The sequence below is a fragment of the Trichomonas vaginalis genome, chromosome IV (genome assembly GCF_026262505.1).
Source record: "Trichomonas vaginalis G3 chromosome IV, whole genome shotgun sequence".
Taxonomy (NCBI): domain Eukaryota; phylum Parabasalia; order Trichomonadida; family Trichomonadidae; genus Trichomonas; species Trichomonas vaginalis.
Genome location: NC_067206.1, coordinates 20,256,432 through 20,269,945, shown reverse-complemented (window position 1 = coordinate 20,269,945; position 13,514 = coordinate 20,256,432). Strand labels below are relative to the sequence as shown.

General features: G+C 34.8%; 8 protein-coding genes and 3 pseudogenes across 11 annotated transcripts, besides 1 other annotated feature; 8 read left to right on the top strand and 3 right to left on the bottom strand.

Moving 5' to 3' along the window:
• Positions 1 to 13,514: part of a mobile genetic element that runs on past both edges of the window.
• Positions 282 to 647, top strand: TVAGG3_0134410 (phage tail repeat-like family; the record flags this gene model as incomplete). The annotated part of the gene is made up of 1 exon (XM_051224054.1): positions 282 to 647. A coding segment is annotated over one exon (366 nt), but the record flags the coding sequence as incomplete, so codon positions are not given.
• On the top strand, positions 678 to 1,414 carry TVAGG3_0134400 (uncharacterized protein; the record flags this gene model as incomplete). Its single annotated transcript, XM_051224053.1, has 1 exon — positions 678 to 1,414. A coding segment is annotated over one exon (737 nt), but the record flags the coding sequence as incomplete, so codon positions are not given.
• On the top strand, positions 1,713 to 2,831 carry TVAGG3_0134390 (DNA/RNA polymerases family; the record flags this gene model as incomplete). The annotated part of the gene is made up of 1 exon (XM_051224052.1): positions 1,713 to 2,831. One exon carries the CDS (start codon positions 1,713 to 1,715, stop codon positions 2,829 to 2,831), a length of 1,119 nt encoding a protein of 372 aa, XP_051109038.1.
• TVAGG3_0134380 (uncharacterized protein) lies at positions 3,246 to 3,491 on the top strand (the record flags this gene model as incomplete). The annotated part of the gene is made up of 1 exon (XM_051224051.1): positions 3,246 to 3,491. One exon carries the CDS (start codon positions 3,246 to 3,248, stop codon positions 3,489 to 3,491), a length of 246 nt encoding a protein of 81 aa, XP_051109037.1.
• On the top strand, positions 3,670 to 4,332 carry TVAGG3_0134370 (uncharacterized protein; the record flags this gene model as incomplete). Its single annotated transcript, XM_051224050.1, has 1 exon — positions 3,670 to 4,332. One exon carries the CDS (start codon positions 3,670 to 3,672, stop codon positions 4,330 to 4,332), a length of 663 nt encoding a protein of 220 aa, XP_051109036.1.
• TVAGG3_0134360 (organellar and viral DNA polymerase type B) lies at positions 4,667 to 5,581 on the top strand (the record flags this gene model as incomplete). Its single annotated transcript, XM_051224049.1, has 1 exon — positions 4,667 to 5,581. The coding sequence occupies one exon, from the start codon at positions 4,667 to 4,669 to the stop codon at positions 5,579 to 5,581; it is 915 nt and encodes a 304-aa protein (XP_051109035.1).
• On the top strand, positions 6,684 to 7,493 carry TVAGG3_0134350 (annotated as a pseudogene). The gene has a single exon. A coding segment is annotated over exon 1 (810 nt).
• TVAGG3_0134340 lies at positions 7,505 to 8,380 on the bottom strand (annotated as a pseudogene). Its single transcript has one exon. A coding segment is annotated over exon 1 (876 nt).
• On the top strand, positions 8,416 to 8,884 carry TVAGG3_0134330 (annotated as a pseudogene). The gene has a single exon. A coding segment is annotated over exon 1 (469 nt).
• TVAGG3_0134320 (protein of unknown function, DUF4106 family) lies at positions 11,428 to 11,703 on the bottom strand (the record flags this gene model as incomplete). Its single annotated transcript, XM_051224048.1, has 1 exon — positions 11,428 to 11,703. The coding sequence occupies one exon, from the start codon at positions 11,701 to 11,703 to the stop codon at positions 11,428 to 11,430; it is 276 nt and encodes a 91-aa protein (XP_051109034.1).
• Positions 12,338 to 12,748, bottom strand: TVAGG3_0134310 (protein of unknown function, DUF4106 family; the record flags this gene model as incomplete). Its single annotated transcript, XM_051224047.1, has 1 exon — positions 12,338 to 12,748. One exon carries the CDS (start codon positions 12,746 to 12,748, stop codon positions 12,338 to 12,340), a length of 411 nt encoding a protein of 136 aa, XP_051109033.1.

The window sequence follows — 13,514 nt, the reverse complement described above, 5'->3', positions numbered from 1 at the left end:
ACCGACTTAAAAAACCTAAACAACCAGTTGAAAACAAACCAAACTAAAATTTTTTACTGAGATGAAATGACCGAAGAAGTTGAAACGGTAGATTTGACACCACAAACAAAAAGTTCAGAACCATTGTCAAAACCTGTCAAAGAACTTACAGATGAAGAGAAAAAAATAATAGAAAGTGCCAGGTCTGGAAATACAAACCCTAACTATAAAGTCACTTTTCATAGAAATGGAACGGCTAGTATCTCAAAAAGAAACAGACTCTCACAAATAAAATATTGAAGTCTGAAGGAGCTTTCGAGACAACAGATGGAAAAGTTTACTTCACTGACCAACAGTTCATTATAGAACATCTCATTGACTTAGAGTCGAAATATTCTAAACTTTACAACAAACACAAAAAGTTGAAAGGAAAACAAAAACAGATGGCATATGATATTTATGAAGATGTTGACGACACAACTGTTCAAGCAAGTGAGGTAAAGTCAAATGAACCGAAAAGTGACGAAAAACCAATAGAAGAAGGGGAGCCAAAAACTGAAGAAAAACCAAAACCAAAGGTTAGTTTCCAAACTAAACCAAGTCAACCTTCATTAGCTGGTATGGGTTGGCGTCAAAGGCTTATGGCAGCAGGTGGTTATGTAAAGTAAAGGAAAAAACATTTTTTTATTTTTATAAAAATGCCTCCGTATAGAATGGATAGAAAATCTGCTAGAATAAAAGCAGAGTTGCAAAGATATGGTTGGAGAGTTTCGAAGAAGTTTAAATATAGGAAGGGAAGACCCATAAAAGTCTATGACAAACTGGCTGGTCTGACCTACGAAATGGATTTGGAAACAGCGCGCGCCAATTATCCAAACAGACTAGAGAGGTTAGAAGAAGAACGTCTTATGAACTTGCCTTTCAATGTTAGTGAACCTCAAGTTGAAGGACACGACGGCTTTGCCAGATTCTACTGGAAACATGACGAACAATTGCATCCTTTGAGAAGGAAAAAAGGTAGTGCAGAGGATGGTCATGCTCCCATGGAAAGAACAAGATATGCATATGAAAAGTATCGTGAAGTTAGAAGTCAAATTACATCTGGTCGAACCTTTACAGTAAACTTTGACGAAGGAAAGAACAAAGAAGGCTTCATGGGTGTACTTGCTGCCATACAAGACGGAAATAAGAAAGGATACAATCTCAGATTGACCATAACAGATTTGGATGGTCACATTTACTATGCACATGGCAATGTCACAACAGCTGCAATGCTTCTTGACGCTTTCAAGACTACAAAGAGAGAACAAATGGTTGACTCCGACTCAGACATTTTGAATGCAATTGAAGGAATTGCAAGTGTCAAGTTCGAATGGTACCAACCTAACCCTCAAGCAGTCAGACAACATGCTGGATACTTCCCCTTCAGAAATAAGTCTGACATTGACTTGACAAGGTATGGAATTTACAATTCAATTGAAACAATTGTCAACGAACCTTGCATTCTTACATGTCTCAGGAACTCTGGTCTTGTTACAGAAGAGAAGATGAAGTATCTTGAGTCATGTGTGAAAACAAGGTACATTCTCAGAGGGCAATTGTCAAAAATTGCACCGTTGGCAAATGTCAATATCCGCGTTAACATACCTACAGCTAAAGGTTCTTCACATGACGACTATGTTGTTGACAAAGACTTACCATGGTTGAAGATTGTAATTGTCCACAACCACTTCATGTTGAACGAAAGTCTTACAAACCCATTGTTCGGAAAAGGCAAGTGCAACATTGTCAGAGCTGTTAACATTCTTTTCGAGAAAGGTTTGTTGGAACCGATTCCAGATGACAAGCTGACAGAAACTTTTGTACCAAAAGACGAAACAAACTTTTCACTGTTAGCAAGACCAAAAGTTGTTCCAGACAAAGTTATAGCACAAAAGAAGTACACAGTTCCAAAAGGAGTTGGATTGTTCGGATACCAACCTGAACCAGAAGAACTTCCAATGAGGTTGCAAGAACTTCAAGATGCTATAAACAAACTTCCATTGAGACATCCAATTGACGTCAAATTGTATTGGAGAGCATCTGAGTTAGGTCAGAAGGTTTTATATGAAACAGGTTGCTTCGACGATGTTTATGAGATAACAGGAGAAGTTTCTCAGAAGATAAGAGACTCACTTGAATTTCCACGAACTGGTCCGATTGGTTGTGACAAGTTCGACTCATACGAAAAAATATACTATGTCGACCTTAACGCTGCGTACATGAGGTTCGTCCAATATATCCCGACTGGAATTCCAAACGAAGATGGAGAGTTCCCAGGAAGGAACTATACAGTTGGAAAAGTCATACAACAACTCTATGATATTAGGAAAGCTTCAAACCCCAAACTTGCAATGACACTCAAATTGCTTATGAATTCGACATGGGGATATTCCATTAAGAAACCTCAAGAGATGAAGAGTAAACATTATGAGAAGGTCGACAACTTTGTTGAAAGGTTTTCTCCTTTTGTTTTGAAGTACGAGTTCACCGAAGGTCAAAGTGGCTTAGTAACCACATTAAAACCTATTGTCGAACATTGGTCCTATCCTCAGTTCGCAAAGGCAGTCCTTGACAACTACAACAAATTCTTCTCAGAGGTTAAATCCAAAGTGAAGGTTTACTACGAGAACATCGATGCACTCATGACGAACGAAGAAGGGTATAACAAACTCATTGAAATGGGTTTAGTTGGTGAGAAAATGGGCTGTTTTAAGCTAGATAAGGTATTTTCCGAAGTTCATGTAATATCGAAAAGGAAATATTGGGGCATACTTGAAGACGGCACAGAAATAAAACATTGCATGAAATAAACAATTTATTTTTGACACTTTCACAAAAAACATAAAAAAAGTGAGTTAAAATGAGATGTTTACTGGATTGGTTGGATGTCGCCTTCTGTAGTTATGTAGAACGGCTGACCAGAGTAGTGGAACAGTGCTCTGAGAATTTGTATAATTCGTGGAATTGGACTCTCTCTGTTTGGAAGTAGTATCCAAGGACGTTTGTTTAGGAACTTTATAATGGCTTCTTTCTTTGCTTGCTTTATGTCGTCGAAAGGAGTGTTTTCTGGTATTTGAATTGGAATTCCAGTCGAAATCTCGAGATTCAAGGCAGCCCTTCCCGTTATCCAACAGTTAACAAGCTTGCCTTTTACATTCTGCCTGAGGAAGTCTTTAACAAGCTCGTTAATTTCAATTAGGTAAACTGCCTCATCTAATGGCTCGATGTTGTCCATTGCTACTGTCAGTAAAAGTACTGCTACTGTCAGAAAAAGTACTGCTACTGTCAGTAAAAGTACTGCTACTGTCAGTAAAAGTACTGCTACTGTCAGAAAAAGTACTGCTACTGTCAGAAAAAGTACTGCTACTGTCAGTAAAAGTACTGCTAGGAGCAGTAAAAGTACTGCTAGGAGCAGAAAAAAGGAAAATTTGAGAGGGTTTTCGACGATAAAGTACTGCTACTGTCAGTAAAAGTACTGCTACTGTCAGAAAAAGTACTGCTACTGTCAGAAAAAGTACTGCTACTGACAGTAGCAGTACTGCTAGTAGCAGAGATTTTTATCGTTGGTGGTCCGACGGTTAAGCCACAAACGAATGTCCGACGGTTAAGCCACCAAAAAATATTTTTTATTTTTATTGTAAGAACAGTATGACAGTCGAAGCAAAAACGTTCACGAACAAATCTAATGGCGAAACATTCACAAAAGGCACTTACAACGGTATTGAAGTCTTACGTAGAGACAAGGATGGTTATATAAATGCAACAAATATGTGTCAGCAGTTTAGGAAAGACTTTAGAAGGTTGTTGGAAAATAAGTCCTGGGAAGAGTATTTTAAGGCATTTTGTGAAGAATATACCAACCCGCGGAATTCCGCGGGTTGCTTTTTATACACAGTTCATGCAGGAATTCCCGATGAAATCAAACAGGTTAGAGGAATGTATGTAGACCCAAGACTTACAAACTATATAGCAATGTGGGCTTCTCCAAAATATTGCATAGCAGTTGGAAAAATTCTGGACTCCATAGACAAGAAAGTTCATGAGAAATTAGATGAAGAAGAACTTGAAGATACAGCAGAGAATGCAAAACCTTTGTTCGAAGAAGAAGTTAGAAAAATGCATGAAAAACAAATAGAACATGAACGCGAGATATGTTCTGGTTATAGAGACTCTCCATACGAACTAGACCAATGGGAACAAGAAGATTTAAAAAGAGAATTTAGAGAATATGAACTCGCTAAAGTTTCATTAGAAGCTGCAGAAAAGAAGTTAAAAGTTTGGGGTCGTTTTGTAAAAAAATATTGTGAGTAAATGACCTCGTTCATTTTGTTGCTAAATTCAATAAAAATAAAGTTTATGTTAGAATGTTAGATCTAACCTCTTTTCTAACCTGTTTTCTAACCTCTTGAATTTTGTATTATTCTTCACAAAATGCTTGTTTTGAGGTCGAGCCACTTTTGGCTCCACCGTATTCTTTCAACCAAAACTCATGAATTCAGCAAAAATATATTTTAGGGTAGAAGGGTATATCTACCCTGTTTTCTACCCTCTTTTCTACCCTCTTGAATTTGTCATGAATTTTCCCGAAATAAAAAATAAAGTTGGTTTTTTTAAAAAAATATTTTTTTATTTTTATTGTAAGAACATGTTAGCAACAACAGCACCAAACTCTTTAGTCATGAATCCAACATCTATGTTAGTAGAGATGAAAAACTTCATTCCTTCTTCATATACTTTCGAAACAAAAATCCAGAAGATAAAGCAAGAACTTTTAACAAATAATTTAGACTGTAGTGCGAAAGATGAAACAAATGAACAGTATCTTTATGAAATGCAGGACATTATTGACCATTTACCTAAACTACCTGAAATCCAACAACAAAAACTAACCATTCCCGAATTTGACGAAATAGAAGTGAAACCAACTGACTCAGTAGAAATAAAGAAGTTCATTCGAAAGGTAAACTATGAGTTTCTAGGATTTCATTGCAACCATAAGGTTATGGACAAAGATTGCGACATGGTATATAAGAATGTTTCTGACATATATAAATCTGAAGAATTTAAGACCTACGACAACTTTGTTTCGTTAGTTGCTGAATGTGTATGGCAGATAAGAGATAAAGATAGAAGAGGCAAAGTATGGAACGAACAAATAAGACCCGCTATGTTTGAGATGAAGAGAGCAATTGACGCCTTAGTCATACTAGCAGGTAAGGTTTCAGAATATAACGCAAAAATGAACCCGCAATGTTCAAAATGTAAAGCAGCAATGAGGAAATATAACTACTCCGTCAAAGAGATAGAACGTATGAGAAACGACTATGCAGATTTAAAGAAAGAAGCAGAAAAACCAGCAGAAGATAAAATGAACATGTTAGCATTTCTGAACAAAAACTATCCAACTGCTGACGATTTCCTATTATCTGACGTCAAGAAGAAGTATAAAGAAACCTTCGGCATAGTTAAAACATTCGATGTACTAAAAGAAGAAATAGAGGCTACAAAACTGTTTAAAGTCATGAACCATCGCAACATATACCATGTAAAACGCTTATAAAATAACTGGGGTAGAAAAGAGGTTAGAAAACAGGTTAGATCTAACCTTCTAACATAAACTTTATTTTTGCTGAATTCCGTATGAAATTTCATGAGTTTTGTGTGTTTTAGACCATGTTAGAAAAGAGGTTAGAAAACAGGTTAGATCTAACCTTCTAACATAAACTTTATTTTTGTCTGATTTACGCTCATTACGAAGAAGAAGTCTTGACAAAACATATACGAAGAAGTCTTGACAAAACATATACGATGAAATCATGAAAATTCAAGAGGTGACAAAACATTTACGAAGAAGTCTTGACAAAACATTTACGATGAAAATCATGAATTTCCTTAAGATAGAAAAAATAAAGTTAGTTTTATTTTTTTTATTTTTTTATTTTGTATGTAAGAACAGAAATGTTAAACATTGAGTTTGAAACAGTTAGAAAGATAGACAATGACACCAAAGTGGTTAGAATTGGTGATTTAAACGTAAGATACTCAAAGAAATACAACAAATATTCTTTGTCAGACATTATATCTCCATCTGGAAAGAGACCGAAGGACTGGGTTAGAATTGCTTCTACTCAGAAAATTTTGACAAGAAATCCTGAGCTTATAATATCGGTAAGATTCTATGGAACTACAGCATATCTCATTGACAAAAGTCTTATACCAATAGTTTTGTTATGGTTAGACCCAGTTGTTGGATATAACTTCATAACATATGGTTCATTCGATACGGAACGTTGCAGTGAAGGCTTACTTTACATCGTTCAGAAACCGAAGGACTTCAACACAAAAAGATATAAGATAGGAAGAACATATAATATAACTCTAAAAGATATGACAGTACAGTCAATAGAGTCAAGGTTGTGTTTGTTAACGATATGAGAGCTGCAGAAACAGAACTACTTGAAAAAGTTTGAGAAAATGTATGGTGCTCCATAAAAGGTAAAGAAACGTTTGAAGTAGATGAGATAGATAAAGCTATAAAATTATTTGACGAAGTTGCTGAAAAATACATGTAAAGCGTTTATTTTTGGTCTTTTGTGAAAGTCAGAAAAAATAAAGTTAGTTTTATTTTTATTTATTTTTTTATCCGGAATATAAAGACAGATATGTCAACAACAGAGAACACAACAACAGTTATAGTCCATGAAGCCATAGATGAAGAATACGAGTGGGTTCAGTATAACAAACAGTTACGTCTCATTCGTTCGGTCAAAGATGACATGTACCAAATGCAAAGTATTTTGAATGCTCTTCGTTCTACAAAGCAAGCATACCATTGGTTTGAAAACCAACAGACAAAAGAACTTTTAGAAGAATTTCCTCATATGTTTGCGTCCCTCGGAAAACGAGGAACGAGATTCCGTACGAAAATCGTAAAAATTTGCCAAATGGTTTGAAAGGATATTATGTACATAGACTTCTTGTAAATGCTGTTGCAATGTGGGCTTCACCTCGCTATGCTTGTTATATTTTCATGATGTTAGACGAAATTCATAGACAAGAACGTGAAGAGCTAGAGAACAAGCTTGAAGCAAAAGATAAAAGCATACAGAAAAGAATACCACGTTCGGTACCAAAAGGAAAGGAAAAGAACTATAAGTATATGATTTACACTGAAGAGATGGAAAATGAAGAAGACAGAGATATGGTTATGTTGCATTTAGTCAGAAGAAACAACAAAAGCTTTTACGACCTTGCTAAGATTTACAAATCTGACAGAAATTGGTTCTATCGCGAAAACTTACCGATTTCAATGACTCCAAATGAAGATGTGAAACAAATAGTTCAAGATACGTTACCTCAAACACACTATGATATGAAAGGTTGTACAATACTTACATTCAAAGAAGATTTGCCATTGTTAAAGGAAAAAATAACAGAGTATTTTGACAACTTCAAACAAGCAGAGTAAATGAACTCTTTATTTTTATTGACTTTTTACAATTTGAACTTTGTTCGCGTAGATATGAATTCTGAAAGAAGTATGAGGGTCTTGTATGACTTTGTACTTCTCCCATAGTTCATGTCTGTCCAAACTTACCTGCCATGGACTCTTTCATAAGTTCCATGAAATCGTCTTCGGACAATCCGGGGAAAAAGTATGATATCAGTAAGTATTCTCTTTACATCCTTACTTAAACTCTTGGCTGTCTGTACACAAATGACAACTGAGATGTTAAAGGTCTGAGCTTCTTAAGAATTCGACACATATCTTGTTCTCTGTTCTTTAACAAAGGATGAGAAGCAAAGTCATCTAAGATAAGAAGACATCTGTGAGGGTAAGTCTTCCAATCGTAAAGATTGCAATTTCTCGAAATGTATTCTATCTCTTTCTGTTTGTTTCTGAAGTGTTTCTTCTCTAATATTCTCTGCATTTCCTCATTTGGGTCTTTAAACTTAGAATTTATATACTCATTTATAGCATTATACTTCAAAACTCTTCTTTGGTACTTCTTTATCCAATCTAACAACTCAGTATCCTTTTATACATACTAACTTAGACTTCTTTATAATATCTTTGAACGAATTGACGGTTTGGTCAAATTGACCAGAAGTCGAACAAATAACAACTAACTCATAGAATGGGTTCTTCTCATCTAGTTCTTGTTGTTGTGCAGCCATTTTAAGATAAGTGAAAGTCTTACCCGACCCAGGTGGTGCAATTAGACCTGTTATACCATTCTGAGCAAATAGGAACTTGTCATGTATAGGTTTTATCTGAGCATTTTCTAACTTCCTCTTGTTCTTGTTTAAAACATTCTCAAATTTCTTGTCAATGTCAGCAAACTTTTTTTTCTAACATATTTTTAGAAAAATTAAATTTTTATCTTTTAGAAAATGTCTAGTGATTTCGCTATCTATATTCGAGACAAGCTTTTTGACTCTAAAACTTCTGTCGACCATAAAATCTTACATAGTGTAAACAAGAAAGGTGAATTGTTCTAAAGTTCTGTTTCTGGAATATGACAAGAACCATAAAACATTAAGCAGAGAAGTCTTTAAGTTTGTCAATGACAGACTTGTTGACAGAGATGACGCCGATTGAAAGATGAAGTCCAACAAAAGTTCTTAGAATGCAAAGAAGACACATGCGCTGTTCTTGAAGATGAAATAGAAAACAGAATAGATGAGCTATTAAAGGACAAGAACTTTTACATAAATATGGTTGCGCCAAATTTGAACATAACTCCACCAGAGAAGAAGAAGAAGAGAGAAAAGAAAGAAAAAGAAAGTAGAAGAAAAGAAAGTAGAGAAGAGAAAGAAAGAACCAGAGCCAGTTCCAGAGAAGGGGAGATATGACATGTAAAAATAAAATTTTATTTTTAGAACATTTCTGGGTCAATGTCAATGTTCTCTTCCTCTTTAGGAGCAAACACTGGCTTTAGACTCTAAAAATCTTTTTACCCAATTTACCTTGAACTTCAACTATCTTAGACTCATAATATTCATAGTCGTCTGCTTTCTTTGGTTCATAAGGTATAACAAGTTTGTATGCTTTTACCTTCTTCGAGTTTTGGAAACTTTCTGTCAAAATTTTCTTTGACTGCTAAACAAACCTTCTATGTCTAAGTCTTCAAATTCGCACCATTTTTAGTCACAACAGCAAACTTAACTGGTGCAATGTTCCAAATTTTGTCAAATGTAGACTTTTCAAAATTGTAGAAGTAAAACATTCAAATATGCGAATGGAGCTAACTTATCTTTGACTTCTGTCATGTACTTATTTACTGAAATATATTTCGTCATTCTTTTCTATCGGATAAAAAAATATTTTTTAAAATTTACTCAGAAAAATTTTTCTTTGTATATACGCCGTTCTGAACATCTAAAAGATTTTTTGACATTTGCCAAGAATGTACGTTTAGAAGCTGCCATATAACCATATTCTTGACAATATTGTTTATATTCATCATATAATGACCTTTCATCTAATGACACAAAGTCAGTTTCATCTACGAACAGTTCATAAACACTCTTGTTTGCTTCTAAAATGTTTGTCTCTCTTCGGTATGTGGAATTTGTCTTGGATTGAACTTAGAAATATCTAATGTCATAAAAGTATGAGAACAAGTGGTTGTAAAAGTCAGATGTCAAAGTTTCTGCTAAGTCGTCAAAATATTCTGTATCTTGCATATGAGAATCTGACGTTCTGACAACTACATATCTTCTGTCAGAACTTTCTAACTTCATCGGAACAGTATTGTTTGAAACCAATAATGAAGTTTGCAACATTTTCACAAACTCTTTGGTCTTTATACTTTCTTTCAACAACTCCAACTTTGTCTGTTATAAGACTCTTCAAAGCATCTGAGTTCAAAACTTTTGTTGTATCTATACTTTGAAGTTCATTGCAAACTATAAGTTTCATATTCTCTATTGAAGAGTTAAATTTACCGCAGATGTTTTCTAAGTTTGTCATATTCGGATTCGAATAACCTTCTAACAGTTTGCACAAAATATCTGTAAAGAAAGTGTTCTTTACCAGTTCCTTGTTTTCCAATTATAATGAGAGCAGTTTCATTTTTAGCACTTGGATGTTGTAAGATGTTTGCAAACCAACATAAGATATACTCATAGACTCTTTCGTTTCCATTGCATATAATTTCTTTGACATGGTCTAACCAAGCTTCTATAACATTTTCTTTCCATTCTACTTGTTCGTATTTATATCCAGTGAGATAGAATAGAAGTTTGGAGAAGGTGTATAGAACTTTATACCTCGAACTGAAAAATCTTCTAACTTTGACAATAAGATATCCCAAGCATCTAACATCTTCATGCCAACTTGTACGACTTTTATTTTCTTAAGTTTCTGTCTACATTCTTGTTCAGACACTATTGTTGCTCTTGGTTTGTTAAAGACAACATCCCATTCTTTCATGACATAACATTCTGGGGCAGAGTCGACATAAATGACTAAACGTTTCAAATTTTCGACTGCTTTGTTATAGTCTCGAAATGGACACATATTTCTGATGCTTGGAAGTCATAAAAATCTGAAACATCTATTCTGTACATTTTTATAAAAATAAAAAAAATATTATTTTTTATTCTTGACTTTGTTGTTCCATTTGTTGCATTTGTTGTTCTTGAGCTATTTGTTGTTGAAGTTGTTCTTGTAATACAATACTTTCACCAGTTGCATCTTCCAATTCGAAACTTTCTGCCGTCATTGACAAATACATAGGACATAAAAGTTTTACAGGAACAAAAGTTTGCGTCAACTAATGTCAACGTTATACTTGCCAAAGTGTTTGAGTTCACTAAGGTTGAAAATTCTGCATTCGAATGAACAATAGGCAAACCAGCAGAGAATGTGTTGTTTATACGCATGAGTATCTTTTTGGTCATAGTAGTTTCTGTCGACATTCGAATAGCACTTTGAACCTAAGTTTGAAACAATATATAAAATAGGTGTACTTAAAGTCAATGGAACAGACAAACCTTGTATGACACCTTTTCCTGTTATAGGAAACTGTTGGTAGTAAAAACCAGATATAAGTTTTGTATTATAGCTCATATCGTTTATACTAAACTCAGTCGGACATCCAAACATAATGAAACCTGCTCTAGTTGCAGCACATGTTACATCCGTCCTTAAAGTATTAAATAAGTCAACAAAACCTGTTGGTGGTATATCTGAGTAAGTATCTTCAAAGAAGTATTTTTTACCATTCACAACAACAAAGTCTTCTGGTGTCAAAAGAGCAAAAACAGGCTTTAGTCGTCATTGTGTTTAAGGTTAGTTTACAATATCGTCCTTGAGGACTTTGTAAGTTTGTTGTTATAGAATTATAGACTCAGGGTTTTTAGTCGTAATAGTTAAACCATTGTGTCTTCTGCATTTACTTAGCAAATAAATTTTAATGAAATGTTGTGGTCGTCAAATATTTTTATGACGTCTGGGAAACTATACTTTAAGTTCAACGTTTCACCTCCTTTCATAACGTATATCTTGTCAATGACATTATATGAAACACCACAGCAAGCAATGTCGGGTTCTATTTCTTTGATGTTTATATCGTCTGCCTCTGTCAAAAGTTTCAATAGTTCTTTCAAAACTTCATGAGGTGCGATGACATATGAGTTCACTTTTACAGGGTTGTGTTCGACCAAGTTTAACATTATACCTAAAGCTTGACAAATCTTCTCCTGAGTTTTAAGTTTGTCTTTAAGTTGTTGGTAGTCGTTTCGAATATCTGCAACAGAACTTAAGTCTCTGCTAACTTCAGGATATGTTGGTTCTTTTACAGGAACAATTGCTATACCATCTTCGTCTTCGTATGGTTTCCCCACTTCAACATCTCTTTCTTTGACATTGACAACAACACTTTGACTGTTTGTTTGAGTTGGTGAATTTAACTTCACATCTGCCATCGCCATTAAACCTTTTGAAACACTTACGCTTCTATTTTTCGGAAATGACATTTTACTTAGAATAAAAAGATGGACGTATTTGAGTATCTCTTCGAATTGAAGCAGAACAAAGTTTACACACACAAACAATACAAGTTCATTGATAGAATAGTTCTTTACACAAACAATGGAAAATGTTATAGAATAGCAATATTTGCTGAACCAAAATATTTTCATAAAGCAAAGAAAGTTGGTATAACCGAGATGGTGAAAGTTCTTGAAGCAGACAAAAATATAGCAACAAAACTGACCGATATTTCTAAAGGTAAGTTTATAATACAATATTATATCAAAACTGGCGTACTGTCAATATTTGACGGAGAGAAGTCAGTTCAAGAACAACTTACTGACCTGCTGCCAAAATCTGCTCGATGGAAGCTGTCGTTATGCCAATCTGAGGAGCTCCAGCAGGTTTCATCGAACGAATCTTCAAAAGAGCATCTTCCGTGAAAAGTGCTATTGGTTTTGTAAACTTCTTTGCTTTCAATTCATCTGGACCGTCTCTGTCACCAGTATATTGTATTTGAACTGTACCAACAGTTGAAATACCACCCATAAAGTCTTCTGAGTCAGCAAATGGAATGCCAAGCCAAAAGTTTGAACGGTCTCCATTTGTATATTGAGTTTTTTGACCTCCTGTATGAGTCCATACTTTCACATATGGCATAATAGAACTTTGCATTTCAGGGTTAATGGTTGTTGTGAAGTTGTTGTTAAAGTTCATAGCATCTAATGTCAAGTTGTATGACCTCATATCCTCAACTGTAGAATATTCTTCTCTTGGATAATATTTGCCATCTATGTTTATATGATATTTAATACCAGGGTTGTAGAAACAAGAATAGTCATTTATAGTTCGTCTGAACAGTACAAACAGAGTATCTGCATGTTTCATTGCAGTTGTTAAAGCAATATCTGTTCTTGCACCTGGGTCAGCACTTTGGTTTCCAACTTCACCTGCAAAGTCTTTGACAGATATTTGGTGTATAGGGAACATAAGTGGAACTGCAATATATTTGGCAGCTAAAGCATTTGAAATATCTGGGTCCAACATATAGACTGCAAGTCTGCTTTCTATTCTCTTGCATTCAAATTTTTCGCATGTGAACTTAACTGGGTCCCAAGCAGTTCCAGCAGCATTGAAATAATAGTTTACTTCAGTGTTGAAGTTTGAGAAACCAAAGTCTAAGTCAACTTTGTCTTTGCAATATTCGGCGAATGACGTTTGATTTGTTCCCTTTACGTCTGTAAGAGTGAATGGGTCTTGTGTTGGTGCAATGACTAAGTTATTTTTTTGCTTGGAGTAAGTTCGATAGAAATTTTTCCTGCCCAGTTTGGCAAGTATCTTAAAAACCTGAAGATGAGGAAAGATGACAAAGGAACTCTAAGTTTCAGTTTTACTTTGGTTACTGCTGCTGCAGTTTGTCCAGAAAGGTCAACATAAACTCCTGGAACGTTAGGGTCAAGTCTTCTTATTTTCTCAATAGTTGCATATTGGTCTGTTTGTTCTCTAGCTTGTG